Below are 17,849 nucleotides of genomic sequence, written 5' to 3' on the forward strand. Positions count from 1 at the left end.
GGAATATGGAAAAACTGTATCTGATTGGGCAGTTTAAAGATTTAACTCTACCATACTGGTAGATCTGTTTCTGTAGGATAGCAGCGTAATTACAAGCACGTAATTCGAGCTGTAAAGCTTAACTTTTCAAATTTAGGTGAAAAATTTTATCTGTTGGAGACGTCCTCCTGATTTACCTCCAGAAGGAAGTTGAAATTGGTAGGCACGTAATTAGAGATGTAAAGCTTAACTTTTTGATTTTGTGTGAAAAATTTAATTAGTTGGAGACGTCCAACAGATTAATAGGTACCAAAAACCTCCACAGAGGGAGGTGATCATCAGAATGGGGAAGTCCCAGAGTAAAGTGAGAAAATATGATACACCGGTGTTATGGTATATGGAAAAACTGTATCTGATTGGGTACTTAAAAGATTTACCTTGGCTATCACCATACTGGTAGATCTGTCTCTGTGGGATAGCAGCAAAAGTACAATAAATGAGATCCGAGATGTGACTCGCCACAGATAATCTGTTGCTGGGGAAGTTAAAAGTCCCTGGCGTCTGGCTGAGATCAAGACCTTATATTACATTTGGCTAGCTAAAGCGATTTACTCCCGGGAGGGGGTTAAATTCAGGGGCCGTGCGATTAACTTCCAGAAGAAAATTGAAATTGGTGAAGGGGGGGGGGGGGGGGTGACACGTTATTAGAGATATAAAGCTAAACTTTTCGATTTCAGATGAAAAATAGAAACCAAATACCAAAAATGTCCACAGAAGGGAGGTGATCTCTAGAATAGGGAAGTCCCAGAGTAAAGTGAGAAAATATGATACACTGGTGTTTTGGAATATGGAAAAAAAAACTCTCTCTATACTGTTTTCACCTGTTTTTATATTGTTTGTTTTATTTTATTTATACTTTATTTATTTATTTATTTATATTTTTATTTAAATATTAAATATTAATTTTTAAATATTATTTTTATTTAAATATATAATTTTTTATTTATATATTTATTCCTGTTTATGTAAAGCACTTTGAAATGCCACTGTGTATGACATAAACTTGCTTGCCTTTGTCAAGGTGTGTTTGATTAAGGTTGGAGCTAAACTCTGCAGGACACCAGCCCTCCAGGATTGAATTTGGACAGCCCTGTGCTAGATGTAATTGTTCATCCGAGTACACAGGCCTGGCTACATTTTACACTTATGTTAAGGTTGTTGAGCATTTCGAGGTTGAGGTTGTCATAGAGATGCATATGCTGATAGTCACAGATGTAAAACTAATAAGTTAATTAAAGCAGAAATATTAATGTGCAAATGCAATGCTAATATTCATATTGTTCAACAGTAATGCTTATAATTCAATGCTTATCTATAATTCGCAGTGGGCAAAGTAATGCAATATAAGATACTACTTTCAACATTAAACACAATGCTTAATGTGGACAACTTAATTACAGATAAAGTGCAATCATTTCAATTTGTCATCACTAATTTCTGGTGCTAATGACATAAGTAACAATAATTATAATGATAACAAAAACATTAACAATAATAATAAAATAGCCTAATAATAATCCATATAATAATACTAAAACTGATAATAATGTCAAACTCATCTCCAACAATAGCCTAGTTGTGATACATGCTAGCCAGCCATTTTATAAATGGCAAGGATTGATTTTTATCAACAATGTGCATACAATTCCCCAAATTTTAGGACCTGCCAAAGATTAAATATTTTTGATATAATATTGTCCTGATATGGAAAAAATCATAGCTTTTTCACATGACTGTGCAGTGCAAATGCTGCTACACATAATTCTGTCTGTGGTTGCTTCTTCTCCGCCGCCATCCTTTAAGAAAGAAAACAGATTCACAGAAGGTCACCAAAAGTCAACTGGATATCAGTTAAACAAACAAAATAGTTTTTTTATTTTTGTATTTTTTGATAGTTGCATTAGAAGCAAAATCATTACAGGTTTTTATATTGGTAATAAAATAACTTCCAGGTCTTAAGAACATTCTGGACATGCAGGGTTAAGAATGTTTGTAAAAAAAACATGTGCATTTCCCAAAAAGGCACATAACATAACTCTCCCAATGTGCTACTGCTGAAATATAACCTTATATGGAGTCATATTCTGAATATTTAACCCATTAATCATCTTATCTTATGGAGTAGCAATCTATAACATTATCTATAAGCAATGTCCAAATACATAGATGTTTCTGCATGTCCATGCAAATCACTGACAGATATTTTGTTCAGAGTTTACCCCTATTTTTCTTTTGTTTTCCAGGCTTTTAAGCACATTTCATTTTATTCAAATTCTATTATAAATTTTTGTTCAGTCGCCTAATTTAAGAGTATTTCTATTTTTGTTTGTTTGTTTGTTTTGGGCATGCCTTTTATTATTTAATTGATAAATTGTACTTAAAAATCATTGTAGATACAAGTGAAGTCCTACACAGAAATGTGATATATATGGCAAATACAGTATGTGTATATATGAAGTCAGAATTATTAGCCCCCCTTTGAATTTTCTTTCTTTATAATAATTGCCCAAATGATGTTTAACAGAGCAAAGAAATTTTCACAGTATGTGTAATATTTGTTCTTCTGGAGAAAGTCTTATTTTTTTATTTAGGCTATAATAAAAGCAGTTTTTAATTAAAAAAAAAAATTATTTTAAGGTAAAAATTATTATCCCCTTTAAGCAATATATATTTCTATAGTCTACAGAACAAACCATCACTATACAATAACTTGCCTAATTACCCTAATATGCTTAGTTAACCTAATTAACCTAGTTAAGCCTTTAAATGTCACTTTAAGCTGTATAGAAGCGTCTTGAAAAATATCTAGTCAAATATTATGTCCTGTCATCATGGCAAAGATAAAATAAATCAGTTATCAGAAATGAGTTATTAAAACTAGTATGTTCAGAAATGTGTTGAAAAAAAATCTTCTCTTTGTTAAACAGAAATCGGGGAAAATAAATAGGGTGGCTAATATTTAGATTTCAACTGGATAAATCAATTCTAGCTGCATAAACAAGCCTGTGATTATAATTTCAATGCTTGAAAAATTGACATTTTGAAACAAACATTGCATTGCATCCTTTACAACTCAAAGGTTTATAATCACTCGGGGATGGGTCAACAGGAAGTAATTTTGCATTCATTTTCTATTCTCTTTAATAGATTAACTGATTAGGGTTTATGTGATGTTGACTAAATGAAACAACACAGACATCCCAAAAAGTCTTACCTTTTAATCCAATGAGCATCAACACAATGGCAACCAATATTCCTATGGCAACACATAAATACAGGGTCCAGTCTGTAATGATAAAGACACTTGTTATTACAGGTCAACAACCATCAATAAAACCATCAATTCTAATTGTGGCCATCAGTTATGTGTGATTTACAGAATGTAACAATTTACAGAAGAACCAGTTCAGCCAAAAATAAAGATCATCCACTTGGTCCAATCCTGTTCGAGTTTCTTTACTTCTGAAAAATAATATATTTTAAGATATTATTTGATATAATATAATATAATATATTTTGAAGAATGTTGTAAGCTGGTTGCAATTGATCTTTGTCCCTACTATGGATGTCAATGGCTACTGTTATTCAAACATTCTTCAGTATTTCATCTTTTATAAAATTAAACAAACTCAAATAGGCTTGAAACCACTTGAGAGTGAATAAATAATGCTTTTGTGCTGAACTTTCCCTTTAATGTTGATCATTATATATATATATATATATATATATATATATATATATATATATATATATATATATATATATATTACAGTGTGTATTTTTATTTCAAGAATATCACCATAAAGTGCATCACACAGCTCATGAGAAAATGTACTGTTCGAGTTAAAAAGCAAAGTGTTGTATTGACACCTAGTGGGTTCATCAGATATTGCAGTCCAAAATAAAAACATTGGAGATAGTTTTACCCCTCAAGCCACCTTTCCCAGCGTACCCCGGGATCCTCCAAATGAAATTAAAGGCTTTTAAAGACCTTTTCAATACCATTTCAAATTAAATTCCATGCCAACTTTGTACCCATTTCGACAGAAGTATGAGGGAAAAATGTCAAATCTGAATAAATTTTGAACCCTAGAAAATAATTATGTACAAGTGCCTATTTGAATTAAATAAAACATTTTATTTAAATTGTCAAATAAACAAATAAATTTGAACTTGAATTTAAACACTATGGCCTTCGCAGCTCTGCTACCTTGGCTGCAATTTTTTCGCGCAGACTCTCAAGTCTTGTCAAATTCTGCTTATTGCTTTCTCAACGCGTTTGCCGTAGAGTTGGTGTTGGCGTAGAGCCACAGTAAGATAGGATGTTCTTTGGCTGTGGTGGCAATGCTTCTACTGTACAAATTTCTTCATTACTGATAGCCAGAGCTTTACTGATAAAAGAGCAAGCATGCATGACCATTGAGACTTATGGTCCCACTTTATATTAAGTGGCCTTTACTAATATGTACTCACACAGGAACTAATAGTTTGTTACAATGTACTTATTGTGCAAATACATGTATTTACTGTGTACTTATGCTTGATTAAATGCATGTATGTAATTACATCTGTAACTAACTTTTGTAACTACATTTGTAAATACACTGTTGACCATCCCTTACACCTTAACCCACCCTTAAACCTACCCATAACACCAAACCTGTCCATAACCCAACCTATATCCCAACTCAAAAGCATCACGTGTTCTCAAATACATTATAAACACAGTAAGTACATTGTATTTATTTTTTAATGTAAGTACATAGTAGTTAAGGACACTTAATATAAAATGGGACCAGACTTACAATATAAGCTAATCAGCTAATGTTTAATTTTCTAGTATTTGGCAATATTTACAAGTTAAAACCCATCTGAATGTTTAAAAGGTAAAAAAAATCTGAATCAACATCTCATTTCACAAGATGTCCTCCAGAGGTCACATTTTTGACCACATTCACCACACATTCAGTCTTCATGACTAAAATGAAACATTCTTGGTTTTTTAGGTTTTTTTTTTTTGTCAAGACAACCCAAAGTTCTGAAATATAATTGTGTAAACTGGCAGACATTCAGACACGGAACGCATATTTTCAAAGGAAATATTTCAAAAATATTTAACATTAGCATGTTTCTTAAATATCTCCAAACATATTATGGTAATTTATGTGTTAGAAGAGAAATAAGTGCATGAGAAGATCATTTAGATTTTTAATTAATAACAAAACCTCTCAATTAAAATGAGAAATAAAGTAAAAGTGAATGTACTTCATTCAAAACAGCTCAAGGAACTGACTTATACTCACCAGTAACGCTGAAGCTTTCTTCACTGATAATACTGATGCTGTGATTCCGCTGAATGCTAAAGCTGCTGCTGTTGATCTGTAGTTTATAAACTCCAGCGTCTGTGCTTTTGGTGTTGATGATGGTCAGAGATCCATTCTGATGATCCAGCTTCAGTCTGTCTCTGAATCTCTCATCTCCATCTTCGCAGCGAACACCTCTGCAGGTCTTACTCTGATCTCCAGTGATTTCAGCGATGACAAGGTCATTAAAATACCATTTCACATCATTGGGGTTTTTAATTTGACAATTTAAAGTGACAGATTCTCCCTCCTTCACTGATTTACTCTTCTTTTCCTCTGAGTCAGCAGTTGAAGCATCTGAAACACAAAGCAACAGATGACTCGAGGATCTTTGTTGTTACAAAAAAAAAAAAAAAAAAAAAAAAAAACAATGTCAGAGCTGTGTGATCTCTGACAAAACATGACTCCAGTTTTCCTGCTCGAGGTCCTTTATCTCGCTCACTTTGTTTGCTGTAAAATAAAAGTAAAAATACTAAAAATAGTTTTAAAACCAAAAAACAATGACAACCAAATAAGATGAAAGATGTGACGCATTTTAATTAGTAATTAAAATGCGTCATAATATACTGTTCAGACTTGCTCACAGCAATACTGTAAGTCTTACACAGACTCATTCATTGTTTCTTAGCCATTGAAAAGCTGAATGCATGTGGCAGAAGATGATGTGTAGTGTATTTTAACATCTATAAAGACAGACTTTTAATGCTTTTAATGTGAAACTTTATAGGGACCAAAAGGCAGACCATTATAAATGTTTACTACATTAAATTACACTTGCTCACATATTGTTGCTATAATGCAGAGAGACTAACAAGTCAGATTTCCAGTCAACTGCATGTTGCCCAACAGCAATGAATGCAGGGCAATTAATACAAATAATGTAAGAAAGGCAAACACCTTGCAAAATAATATTTTTAATTATTCACTTTAACTAATAAATGAATCATATATTAAATAAGTATAATGAAAAATTAAATATGCATGCATATAGCATACTTTTTGTAAAAAATTCAGTATTAGTTACCTAACATTATTTACAAATCATTTCAGAATTTATTTATACACCGGCCACTTTATTAGGTACACCTGTTCAATTGCTTGTTAACACAAATTTCTAATCAGCCAATCACATGGCAGCAACTCAATGCATTTAGGCATGTAGACATGGTCAAGACGATCTGCTGCAGTTAAAACCGAGCATCAGAATGGGAAAGAAAGGTGATTTAAGTGACTTTGAATACGGCATGTTTGTTGGTGCCAGACGGGCTGGACTGAGCATTTCAGAAGCTGCTGATCTACTGGGATTTTCACGCACAACCATTTCTAGGGTTTACAGAGAATGGTTCAAAAGAGAAAATATCCAGTGAGGGGCAGTTCTGAGGTCACAGGAGTATGGCCAAACTGGTTCGAGCTGATAGAAAGGCAGCAGTAACCCAAATAACCATTCATTACAGTCGAGGTCTGCAGAAGATCTCTGAATACACAACACGTCCATCCTTGAGGCAGATGGGCTACAGAAGCAGAAGAACACAGACTCCATCCTGCCTTATATCAACACTTCAGGCTGGTGGTGGTGTTGGTATAATGGTGTGTGGGATATTTTTTTGGCACACTTTGAGCCCATTAGCATCGTGTCAATGCCACAGCCGAGCTGAGTATTGTTAATGACCATGTCCATTCCTTTATGACCACAGTGTACTCATCTTCTGATGGCTACTTCCAGCAGGATAATACACCATGTCATAAAGCCCAAATAATCTCAGATTGGTTTCTTGAACATGACAATGAGTTCACTGTACTCAAATGGCCTTCAACAGTCACCAGACCTCATACCAATAGAGCATCTTTGGGATGTGGTGGAATGGGAGATTCTCATCATGGAGCCCACAAATCTGCAGCAACTGTGTGATCCTAACATGTCAATATGAACCAAAATCTCTGAGGAATATATACAGTACCTTGTTGAATCTCTGCCACGACGGATTAAGGCAAAGTTCTTAAGGCAACCCTGTACTAGTAAGGTATACCTAATAAAGTGGCCAGTGAGTGCATATATGGTTAATGAGATGACTAATATTTAAATTATAAATTAGTAACACAGTTACAAATATTACGTTAAATAAAAGTAATGCAAAGGCTCAAACTTTAACCTTTCATTTGAAATCTTTTACCTAAATGTGTCACTGTCAATAAGCAGCGTTCAAGTCAAAAGACATTGCACATAGTCTAGACTAGTGGTGTCCAAACTCGGTCCTGGGGTACCGATGTCCTGCATACTTTAGCTCCAACTTTTTTCAACACACCAGCCTGAAAGATTTAAGCATACCTAATAAGAGCTTAATTAGCTGGTTTGATTGTGTCTAATTGGGGTTGGCACTAAACTTTACAGGACACTGGCCCTCCAGAACTGAGTTTGGGCACCCCTGTTCTATATATCAAAATATGCTTAAGCAAACAGAATTAAACATTAGAATAAGCTGATTTAAGTCTTTAAACATTCATTAATGGACTCACCATGAACTATGATGTTGAAGATCTTGACACTGTTGCTGCTGCTGCCGATAATCTGTAGCTGGTAATCTCCTTCATCTGTGAATGTGGTGTTCGTGATAGTAAGAGATCCGGTCTGATGGTCCAGCTTCAGTCTGTTTCTGAATCTCTCGTCTCCATCTTCACACTGAACATCAGCACAGATAAAACTGAGATCCCCGTTGATCTGAGCGATGCGAGTGTGATCAAAAAACCATTTAATCTTTTCTTGTTGCTTTGTTTTAGTATTAGTGTGTAGAGTGAGTGAATCTCCCTCCATCACTGGCACTGTATCATCCCCGAAAACACCTAATGAGGAAGAAATGAACAGTTTAGTATAACATAAACCAAACAGTTAATCGTTTTCATAGCCGTTTAACAGAAAACATCTATGAAACATTTTTTTCCCCCCTGTGGATCTTAAAAATTGCAGGAAAAGAATTATGTGCAATGCAGAAGATCAGGCATATCAATTTAAAGTGCATCTACTAACTCATATTCTGATTGATATACAGTATATACCCCCCCCCCCCAGTGTGCTATTTGTACAAGTACAGATTACTGCATATTTTCATAGGCCTTTCGAGTTAATTTTAACCTTTCCAAGAGCTGAAATATTTCCCACCACCTCAGGAAATAAAACAGTAATCCAGTTTTATTCAGAATAAACTTTAATTTTACTTTTATATTCATTTCATACATCTCCAATATTTAATGGTCATGTAAAACATTTTCCTTTCATTTATAATTGCGTTCAAATAGTCTACTTTTTCCAAGTTTTAATCAGAATCACTTTTACTTTCATCTTCTAGCCATTGAAACTCAAGTTCACCAGCTGCCTTGAAAATGAGTCAACTCAACTTAGAAAGATTCTTTGTTTCAACTCAAGATGTTGAGTTTTAGGTAAATATATTGTGAAACTCAACATCTTAAGTTGAAACAAAGAATCTTTCTAAGTTGAGTTGACTCAAATTTTCAAGGCAGCTGGTGAACTTGAGTTTAACCAAATGAAACGTTTTACATTATCATTAGAGATTCAATGGCTAGAAAATGAAAGTATAAGCAATTCTGAATGAAACTTTAACGCAGTTATAAATCAAAATATTTCCCAGAGATGGGTTGCAGCTGGAACCTGCGACTCCGGATTAATAAAGGGACTAAGCTGAAAAGAAAATTATTTAATTAATGATAAATTAAAATAAAGTTGCACGTTATCATTAAAGATTAGAGATGTGTAAAATTAATATTAAAGTAAAAAGAAACATATTTTCAAGGCAGCTGGTGAACTTGAGTTTGTAAGTTTAACCATGTGAAACATTATAATGTGTAATAATTTTTCATGTGTTTAAATAGCCCACTTATTCACGCTTTCATAATTGCATTTACATTCATTTTCTTTTTCTGCGAAATTGTTCAATCCCTATTGATAATGTAAAAGCCTACTGTATACATTTTCATGTATTATTCAAAACTGTTTAAATTGCCAACTTTTACGTATTTTATTCAAAATTCGGTTTATTTTGACTTTCTATACCCTGATAATGTGAAATAACCTACTTTTCCTGATTTTATTCAAACTGCGTTTATACTTTCACTTTCGTTTTCTAATGATGTCAACTGTTTGCTTAAAGGCAGCGATGGCAACGCGCAAAGCCTTTTTGGTTTCCTTTAAAGCAATTTTCTTTTATGTCTGTGTCCCTCATCCATGTAACAGTTACTAATATATGTAATAAAGCTAATGGGACAGTATTTACCGCTATCTTTCCGTCCGCATACATACTTGATAATATTTCTGCAAAACAACTTTTCATGATAAAAACGGCGAACAAAACACACTTCTTAATCGTTCGTCCTAAAACTTTGTTTGATTATTTGTGCCAGGGAGCCAGCTCAATCTAACAACAAATGGTCTCTACAGAATTATAATACCCAAACAACCCGGAAATCTAGCAAGCGACCCATCAGCTGTTTTACCTACAGTATGACTTGTCGACCAAAATAAAGACTCATAAACACCCGTCCGGGATTTCCCAGTATTCATAATAACAAATTAATGATTAAATGCCCACTGAACTGGGACACATGACGCAACACCGACAATTACACACTTTAATATTTTAAAAATGAATAGCTATATCCGTGATCTGGCTTAACTTTTATCACTTTGCACCATCACTTGTCTTTGTTTTGAGCGGACAGTGCGTCACATTTGCCATTACATATAAAAAAAACATTAATGTAGGTCTAATATAATAAAAGAAAAAGGAAAAAACATGTCTTACCAAGTAGAAGACCATACAACTGGAACAAAACAACGAGGATCATTTTTAAAAGTCTTTCTTCAGAAGGAAGTAGAATTGCTTATTAGGAAGTAGAAGAGGAGTACTATCTGAAACACAAGACTGCTACTTTCATGCTTTTGCTGTAAACGAAAGTGATTGGGGAGTTGGGGCGGTACAGCCTTTAAGTAATATACCTGTCATCATTTTGGGAAGGGAAGCAATTTTTCATGTGAATCACTCTTTATAAGCATCGAATCTACTAAACTAATTGCTTTGCAATAAGATGCGTTCAAAACAACACCGGCAAACCCTTCTGGTTTCAAGTTTCTGGTTCTTTCTCTTGCTTTGGTATTTTCTATGTTTTTCAGCCATTGAAAAGCTGAATGCACCTAGCCGATTAAACTCGTGTCTATTGTAACGGTAGATAACAAGCTGTAGGCTATTTGGAAAACTCTAACCACAGTGTTGGACCGAGTCCAAAAACACACTCGCAACCATTTAACAAAAAGGGGTGTGTCCTGCTCGTTTGGCGCTTTCAAATTTCTAACATTCCCTTCAGTGCAGCACCTTTAATTTGAAGTAAATCTGATTGTTTTTTGTGTGGTTGCAGTCATATTTACAAAAGGTGTAAATACACTTTGAAAAATAAAAAGTGCAAAAGATGTCTCTATAGATGTCTCTATACATAAAAAATGTACCTTTCAAGAGCTGACACTTAGCTGACGATTGGTAATAAGCTAGTTTGACATACTGTCCTGGGAGAGAGCCCTGAGCTCATGAGATCCTCGAGCCCTCCCGTTTGCAGGACGAGAGGGGACTTTGAGCTCAGGTAGATCTCGAGAACATACAAGCATACTTTTTCAAGAAGCACTGCACCTGTGTCAGGATTTGTTCGATTGTTATTAAAAGATGAATCCTAAAACTGTTAAAGACATAGGTTTGATGCATTTCAAATCTATTTAAATATCACATTTTAACACTCAACAGTGTTCAGCTTTTAGTAAATTGCTTTTTTACTTGTTTTTCCAACACAGAAAATTGAATTCAAGTTTGAAGAAAAAGCATTTTATTTTTGTACAAAAAAGAAAGGTTAAAAAAAAGTTTATTAAAAAAGGAAATAAAAAACATCATATAAAAGTAAATATAAATATAAAGTGGCAAAATAAAGTTTGGCAAAGTGGCTTAGTTTTAGCAGTGCAATCACTCTTACACACGAGCAAAGGAACGTGGACAAATTAAAACACACGCTACAAAAATATTCAAAAAGCTACAGTACATTCAGATATTAAAGCTTGTTTGCTACCTGTTTCACATGTTTGCTACCCGTTTCACATGTTTTTGGTTCAGCTACAGAGCCAGGAAAATGTTAGTATTTTCTGTTTTAGTTAATACAATTCAGTCATGAAGTTCAACTATTGTGTTTTTGCAGTAAATCCCCCCAAAATCTCACAACTACAAAAAAAAGAAAAAAAAAAAAAAAAAAAAAATATATATATATATATATATATATATATATATATATATATATATATATATATATATATATATTATTTAGCTTTTTGTCAACCATGACCCTATGAGTTTTTATGTGATTATAGCCAAAAACACTAGAACATTAATGAGACAAAGGCTACATAATATAACTGCTCTATTTCCCATTCTGGGCAGTGGAGCCTGGTTTTAATTTTCACTATGTGGAGTACTGTATCAAATTAAAGTATGAGCCATTTAATGCCATTTTCCTGGCCTGAATTGCTTCACAGCTTAGAACGATTAATCAAATACAAAAAAATATAAGGTGAAATACAAGAAACTTGTAAACAAACAGTGCACAGTCCATACCGTAACCTTTAAAGTGTGCTGTTAGCCAAAAGCTTGAGTGAAAAGCATGAAGTGCTAGAATAAAAGTGCATGAGATAAACTTAAGAGAGAGAAATGCTTTCCCTTATTGATAGCTTACAAATATGCTCTAACCTGTACCTTCTTAAACCGTACCACAATCCTTCCTATACATAGCTTCTCAATAAACGGGTGAGATACTTGGTCAGACAATTTGCGTTTTTCATTTTATCAGCTAGCTATGTTCATCAAACATGCCTGATGTTCAATAAATAAATTACTAAATTGCACCATGTCTCTCTACTTTCCATCAGTCTCAGGACAGCAGCAGATGGATTTGTAACCAGTGCAATGCCCTCATGTCAGCATCAATAAAAATGTTTTTTAAAAATCAGTTCGAAAATTTTGAGTAAACCCTGAATTGCAATGTGATATATAAAGTACTCTACAGCAGACCTGTTTCAAGTAGGGCTGCGCGATTATTTGAAATCAAATCGAAATCGCGATTTGGACATGGAGACTGAACAGAGATGAGTTCAGCACAGGACTTGGTGCCAAAAAAAAAAGTCAACATCTGTGGTGTGGAATAATTATAGGATAATAATAGGAAAGCTGATGTATCGCAGAAAATGGTCATTTGTAGGTCAGTTATATATTGCGTCTTATAGCGTGTGGAAAGCGCGCGGCATATCTCTTCCTTCAGCATTATTAACATGCTCCTTTGTTTTTGCTAGGCGACCATCAATCTTTTCTCAGAGGATGACAAACTATCAAAACATTGCTGCAGCTCTGATACAAGTTTTATTTAGGGAGAAAATTAAAAAACACTGCAGTGTTTGAGTGTTCTGCATTTGAGGTAATTAGTCTATCAAAATGTGTATAAAGGCGATGCAGTGGCGCAGTAGGCAGTGCTGTTGCCTCACAGCAAGAAGGTCTCTGGTTCGAGCCTCGGCTGAGTCAGTTGGCGTTTCTGTGTGGAGTTTGCAACCCTGGATTAATAAAGGGACTAAGACAAAAAGAAAATGAATGAATGAAAATGTGCATATTTTATACAACGTATGAAGCTTATCAGTCAGTTTTGGGTACGTGATTTGCGGTGCGGCATTCTGAAAAGTTACATTTAAGAAGCTTGTCTGTTTGTTTTCAACTAGGTGTGCCAGGAATACCCAAGAGCGTGTGGCTCTCAACATGCGAGCGCAATACGTAGCGATACGTAGAAAAGTAAAAGCAACTACTTCTGATATGTGGTCAAGCAGATCATCGGAGCTTTACTTGAGTTTGACGTGCGCGCACAATTTATTTGTGTTGCCATACTGTAGGTCTGTTCTAGAGACAATTTGTTCGACCTTTACTAGGTGATTTTTACTTTATTTTTTAACTTATGTGCGATTTAGAGACATTTCACAGGTCTTTTATAATGATCTAATAGTTTTCCTTTGGAGATATGTTTCAGATTCCCAGTGTAAAACGTCTGTGTGTGACAAAAATTTTAATTGAAAATCGCAATTTTTTCAAGAATAGCGTAATTGATTTATTTTGCCCATAATCGCACAGCCCTAGTTTCAAGACACTGATCCATTACATTTCAGTCAATAGTAGGGTTCTGCTGTAGCTGGTGTTTACTTCTGTCACCTTGACTTGTTTAAAACCAGCTAATCTTTTTTCCCTTACCCTACACAAAATAAGATTGAGATAAAACTTTAAGAATGTTGAAAACCTGTAACCTTGTAAATTGCTTGGTTGGGACTTGTGGAGCTGCACAATGATGGATTTGCTCTCAAGTGTTTGTACTTTCCGCAGTGAAAATTAAACCACACCGAACTGAACTAAACAGAAATCCTACTCTAAAATGTGGACTGAAAGTTTTAATCTACTAGCTTATAACTTATGTGTTAAGCTGATTTGACACAATCTACATTGTAAAAGCGCTATACAAATAAAGATTAATTGAATTCACCATTGAAGCAAGCCAGGGATGAGTAAATGACAACACTAACTGACCATGCAGATAAGTTGTGCCTTGGTAATGCAAACACATTTTAGGAATACACAGCATTATATTAAACAAAGTGCACCTAACAGACCTGAGGAAAAAGCTAGAATTATATCCCTGAATGAGGTCCTGAATAAAAAAGTGATTCACAATGAACACCAAAGGTTAAATAAGCATTTCAAATACATTTGCTTATGGTACTGCCTATTACTGGTAGTGGTGTTGGTCTCTTCATCTCAGTCCTAAACTTCATTCAGTCCTAAACACACACAGAACACAATAATTACATGATATAACAATCATACTGGACAAATGAAGCCAAGAATATGCAAACTGTACAGAACTAAAAAATAATAATAATACAGAGGACTGAAAAGATTGGAAAATTACCTTTAATGTTTAACAGGTCTTCATCTGCTACCTCGCTTTACGATTGCGACTGTGAAGTCCCGTTTGCAGCAGTATCTGGAGGGGTCATCAACGCTATCTCCTGACGTTGCTATTAAGAAAACATGGGTTCATGCATTGATAGTAATGATTCAGTTACACAAATATAAAACATTAGTTTTTAGAAAAGCCAAAAAATTTTGGTTTTATTTGTAATGTAGTGCTTCTGTTAATGAATTGACAGTCAGTACTATAACACAAAAGAAAATAAACAGGTTTGAATATCATAATGTGTGAATTTCTCAGCAAAACAAAACTAAAACTGACAGAAAATCTCTGCTTCTACTGCCTGAATAAAGGCTTGCGCACACTGGGATGCTTTTCGCTGACGTTTAACGCCTTGAAGCACTTTTTATACTGCAAATGCACAGAAACCAAACTTGTAGTGTATAAAACATTTGTATTTACACAAACTGTTTCATGCGACTGAATTCCATGCAGACACAGACCTGCTTTAGAGCCATCTTAAATCAGCTTTATAAAGATTAATTTGGAGGCTCTAAAACACAAGACAGTCGAAGCGAGCAGTTTCACTTTTATTTTCATTAGTGTCTGCACAGAAAGAGCTGTATGATAAACAGCAACTACAATAATGTCAGAAGGTGGGAGATATTAATTATGTAGAGCAGCAAATAAGATTCAATGGGTGAGTTTAATGTCACTTTTCTTTCAGGACTTGCAAGTTGATTAAGTGTGATATTTAACATCGGGGGCTGGAAAATGTGGGTTTGAATGTGGAAAATGGTCTCAAGAAATGCTAAGCGTTTTCCACATCACTTTAGGTGTCCATTATATATCATGAATGTTAAGCTTGAATTTATGTAAAATGAAATTGAAACTAAATGCGAGTGTGATTACTACATAACACTATCACAACTAGTTTCAGTTTCACTTTAAATAAATTCAAGCTTAACATTCATGATATATAATGGATATTATATATATATGTATGTGTGTGTGTGTGTGTGTGTGTGTGTTTATAAATTGTTCTTTAAGCTGAATATTAATGTGTTGAAATAATCTAGTAAAATATTATTTACTGTAATCATGAAAAAGATAAAAATAAATCAGTTATTATAAATAAGTTAATAAAACTATTATGATAAGAAATGTGTTGAAAAAAATCTTCTGTCTGTTAAACAGAAATCGAGGAAAATAAAAAGGGGGTTAATAATTCAGACACTACACACACACACACACACACACACACACATATATATATATATATATATATATATATATATATATATATATATATATATATATATATATATATATATATACATATATATATATATACATATAAACACGCACGCACACGCACACGCACACGCACACACACACACACACACACACACACAGTAGATAGGAAGCTTCATTGCTCAGTTTCTCACCTCCTCTGTGTTCTGCCTTCTGCGGTCTATTTGAACAACGACAAAAACAAAACATTATTTTAGTTGATTACAACACAAGTACATGTTATCACATGGTTTATTGGTTTCCGTCAGAAACTTGGCCCACTATTGCCAGATACCAAATAACAAGCAAACTGAAGCAATGTGGCTTACAAACACAACGAAAGCAAAATCAAAGTGGAAGTAAAAGTTTGCATTATTTTGTAAACTAATTTCCACTAACATAAAAATATATAAAACAAATATGATTTATGTAACCATTTTGAAGAAAATGGCATGTTTTATTATACCTTTTAGAGCTAGGCTGCCGCCATCATGGAATTCATTAGCTCATTATTATATTAATAGCTCATCAGAGATCATTAGCATCCTTCAGCACTAAAGCATGCCATTTATTTATAATGTTTGGAAGATAATGTGCATGCTCTGTCACACACTCCTGCTCACATACACACAGAGAACTTCCCACTGTTTAGTAGTTACAAAATGAAACTTAAATATCAGGACACATCAAACTGACAGTCATTGACTAGCATCTGTCTGGCTATTTGGTTTAGCAAAGGAGTTCACCTGATTCAGCAGGTCAAATCTCTGATTGGCTGTTGAGCTATGGTTTAGCTAGCGAATCAGAAGTAGTGAATCCAAGCAAACAACAAAGCCAAGAAGGAAAACAAAAAAGCTGACTGTCTTTAAACATTTCCATTGAAATTTTTGATAGAAAACATTTGCACAAGGGAATCCCTCTATAATGAGCAAAAAAAGTAAATACTGAACTTGTAAATTGAAAATCTTGTCGCAATACAATATCAATATTCTTAGCCATAGATATGTTATTTGTCGATTATAGCAGTATTAGTATTTTACACAAATAAATAAAAACATCATATTGTTTGTAACTTGAACAATATATTGATCCATATCATTGCATTGCAAAATCCTCATAAGATTTATACTCAAATGCTGTTGTGTTTACAGTTTACAGTACAAGGATGTTACTTGATCAGATAAGGTTGTGTCCGGAAGTTAATGAGAATTATTTATATTATTTATTAAATGTCCCATTAATTGTATTTTATAAACGTCTACCGCCACGCCAAACCCAATTACACAGTACCCTAACTCACACAATAAGGTAAAAACAGTAGTTGTACTCTGTATCATTTATGTTATCTAATAAAGTACCCAATAAATTGTATTTTTTAATGTCTACCCCAACCCCAACTGTCACATTACTGTAAAATATTAATTATTGTTATAGTGTTACATAAAATTATGCTATATTTATATGCATATCACACTTTCATATCTAGACTTTACCACAGTACAGTACCAGTTTTGGTTTGTCTTGAAATGACAATACAGACTACTGCCACCTGCAGGTATGGAAAGGTATATTCTCTCATGCAGGTGCAGAGCACACAGGGTAGATTACAATCTATTTGGTGTGTTCAAGTGCTTTGTTTTGGCCCAGACAAGGGCTTGGTGTGCCCTGATGTTTACATCTAAAAGTCCGGTCTTGTTAGCTTCAATTCTCTCTTCTTAAATCAACTGTTTTGTAATACTCACTGTTATCACCTTGTTGGTTCTTTTGATAGCAAATCCATCCAGCAAAAATGGCAACAATGAGAAGAGCAACAGCAACACATATTGGGATAAGGGCAGGAGACAGACCTGATTCTGAAATTGATAAAGACAGGCAACAATCATTACAAGAGAACAAAAGTTAAACCATCCAGTCAATCTGATATGAACAACTTTCTGATGTTTACATCTAAATTTTATGGTATGATTTAATGAGTGGCTTTTCAAGAGCAGCCAGTAAAACAGTGTTATAAAATAGTAAGCAGCAATGGACCACTGGAAAACTCATTTTAAGCATAATAAATGTTACTAACATAACATTAGACTTCAGAGCAGATGTGTTTGTTGCAGCAACTGTCAA

General features: G+C 34.0%; 2 protein-coding genes and 1 long non-coding RNA gene across 6 annotated transcripts in view; 1 reads left to right on the plus strand and 2 right to left on the minus strand.

Annotated features, from left to right (window-relative positions):
* LOC147838372 (uncharacterized) overlaps positions 1 to 17,849 on the plus strand; it is a 280,547-nt gene that overhangs the window by 211,846 nt on the left and 50,852 nt on the right. The window lies entirely within an intron of this gene.
* Positions 985 to 10,509, minus strand: LOC101883331 (uncharacterized). Of its 2 annotated transcripts, none has more exons than XM_087303806.1 (5): positions 10,214 to 10,509; positions 7,917 to 8,240; positions 5,343 to 5,699; positions 3,254 to 3,325; positions 985 to 1,835 (listed from the first exon to the last, which is right to left on the minus strand). In XM_087303806.1, the coding sequence occupies exons 1-5, from the start codon at positions 10,254 to 10,256 to the stop codon at positions 1,792 to 1,794; spliced, it is 840 nt and encodes a 279-aa protein (XP_087159932.1). In that variant the 5' UTR covers positions 10,257 to 10,509; the 3' UTR covers positions 985 to 1,791. The 2 variants fall into 2 exon arrangements, 1 of the variants encoding a protein (XP_087159932.1); XR_015521566.1 differs by having other exon boundaries at positions 1,302 to 1,835; positions 5,343 to 5,852; positions 10,214 to 10,373.
* Positions 11,263 to 17,849, minus strand: part of si:ch1073-188e1.1 — a 75,089-nt gene continuing 68,502 nt past the window's right edge. For all 3 annotated transcript variants that reach the window (XM_087303473.1, XM_087303474.1, XM_087303475.1), the window contains 4 exons: positions 17,474 to 17,584; positions 15,887 to 15,912; positions 14,436 to 14,544; positions 11,263 to 14,304 (listed from right to left, as the gene is read on the minus strand). In XM_087303473.1, the coding sequence (XP_087159599.1) occupies positions 14,473 to 14,544; positions 15,887 to 15,912; positions 17,474 to 17,584 (209 nt within the window). In that variant the 3' untranslated portion in view covers positions 11,263 to 14,304; positions 14,436 to 14,472. The remainder of the gene's footprint in view (positions 14,305 to 14,435; positions 14,545 to 15,886; positions 15,913 to 17,473; positions 17,585 to 17,849) is intronic.

Source organism: Danio rerio, chromosome 22 (assembly GCF_052040795.2).
Source record: "Danio rerio strain M-AB ecotype USA chromosome 22, GRCz13ab, whole genome shotgun sequence".
NCBI lineage: Eukaryota > Metazoa > Chordata > Actinopteri > Cypriniformes > Danionidae > Danio > Danio rerio.

Excerpts from the sequence above, each read along its gene's own strand:
- LOC101883331 (XM_087303806.1), bottom strand. The coding sequence starts at position 10,256 with ATGATCCTCGTTGTTTTGTTCCAGTTGTATGGTCTTCTACTTG. Across the intron at positions 5,700-7,916 it reads CTTCAACATCATAGTTCATG|ATGCTTCAACTGCTGACTCA; the intron begins GTGAGTCCATTA and ends TTTGTGTTTCAG. Across the intron at positions 1,836-3,253 it reads GATGCTCATTGGATTAAAAG|GATGGCGGCGGAGAAGAAGC; the intron begins GTAAGACTTTTT and ends TCTTTCTTAAAG.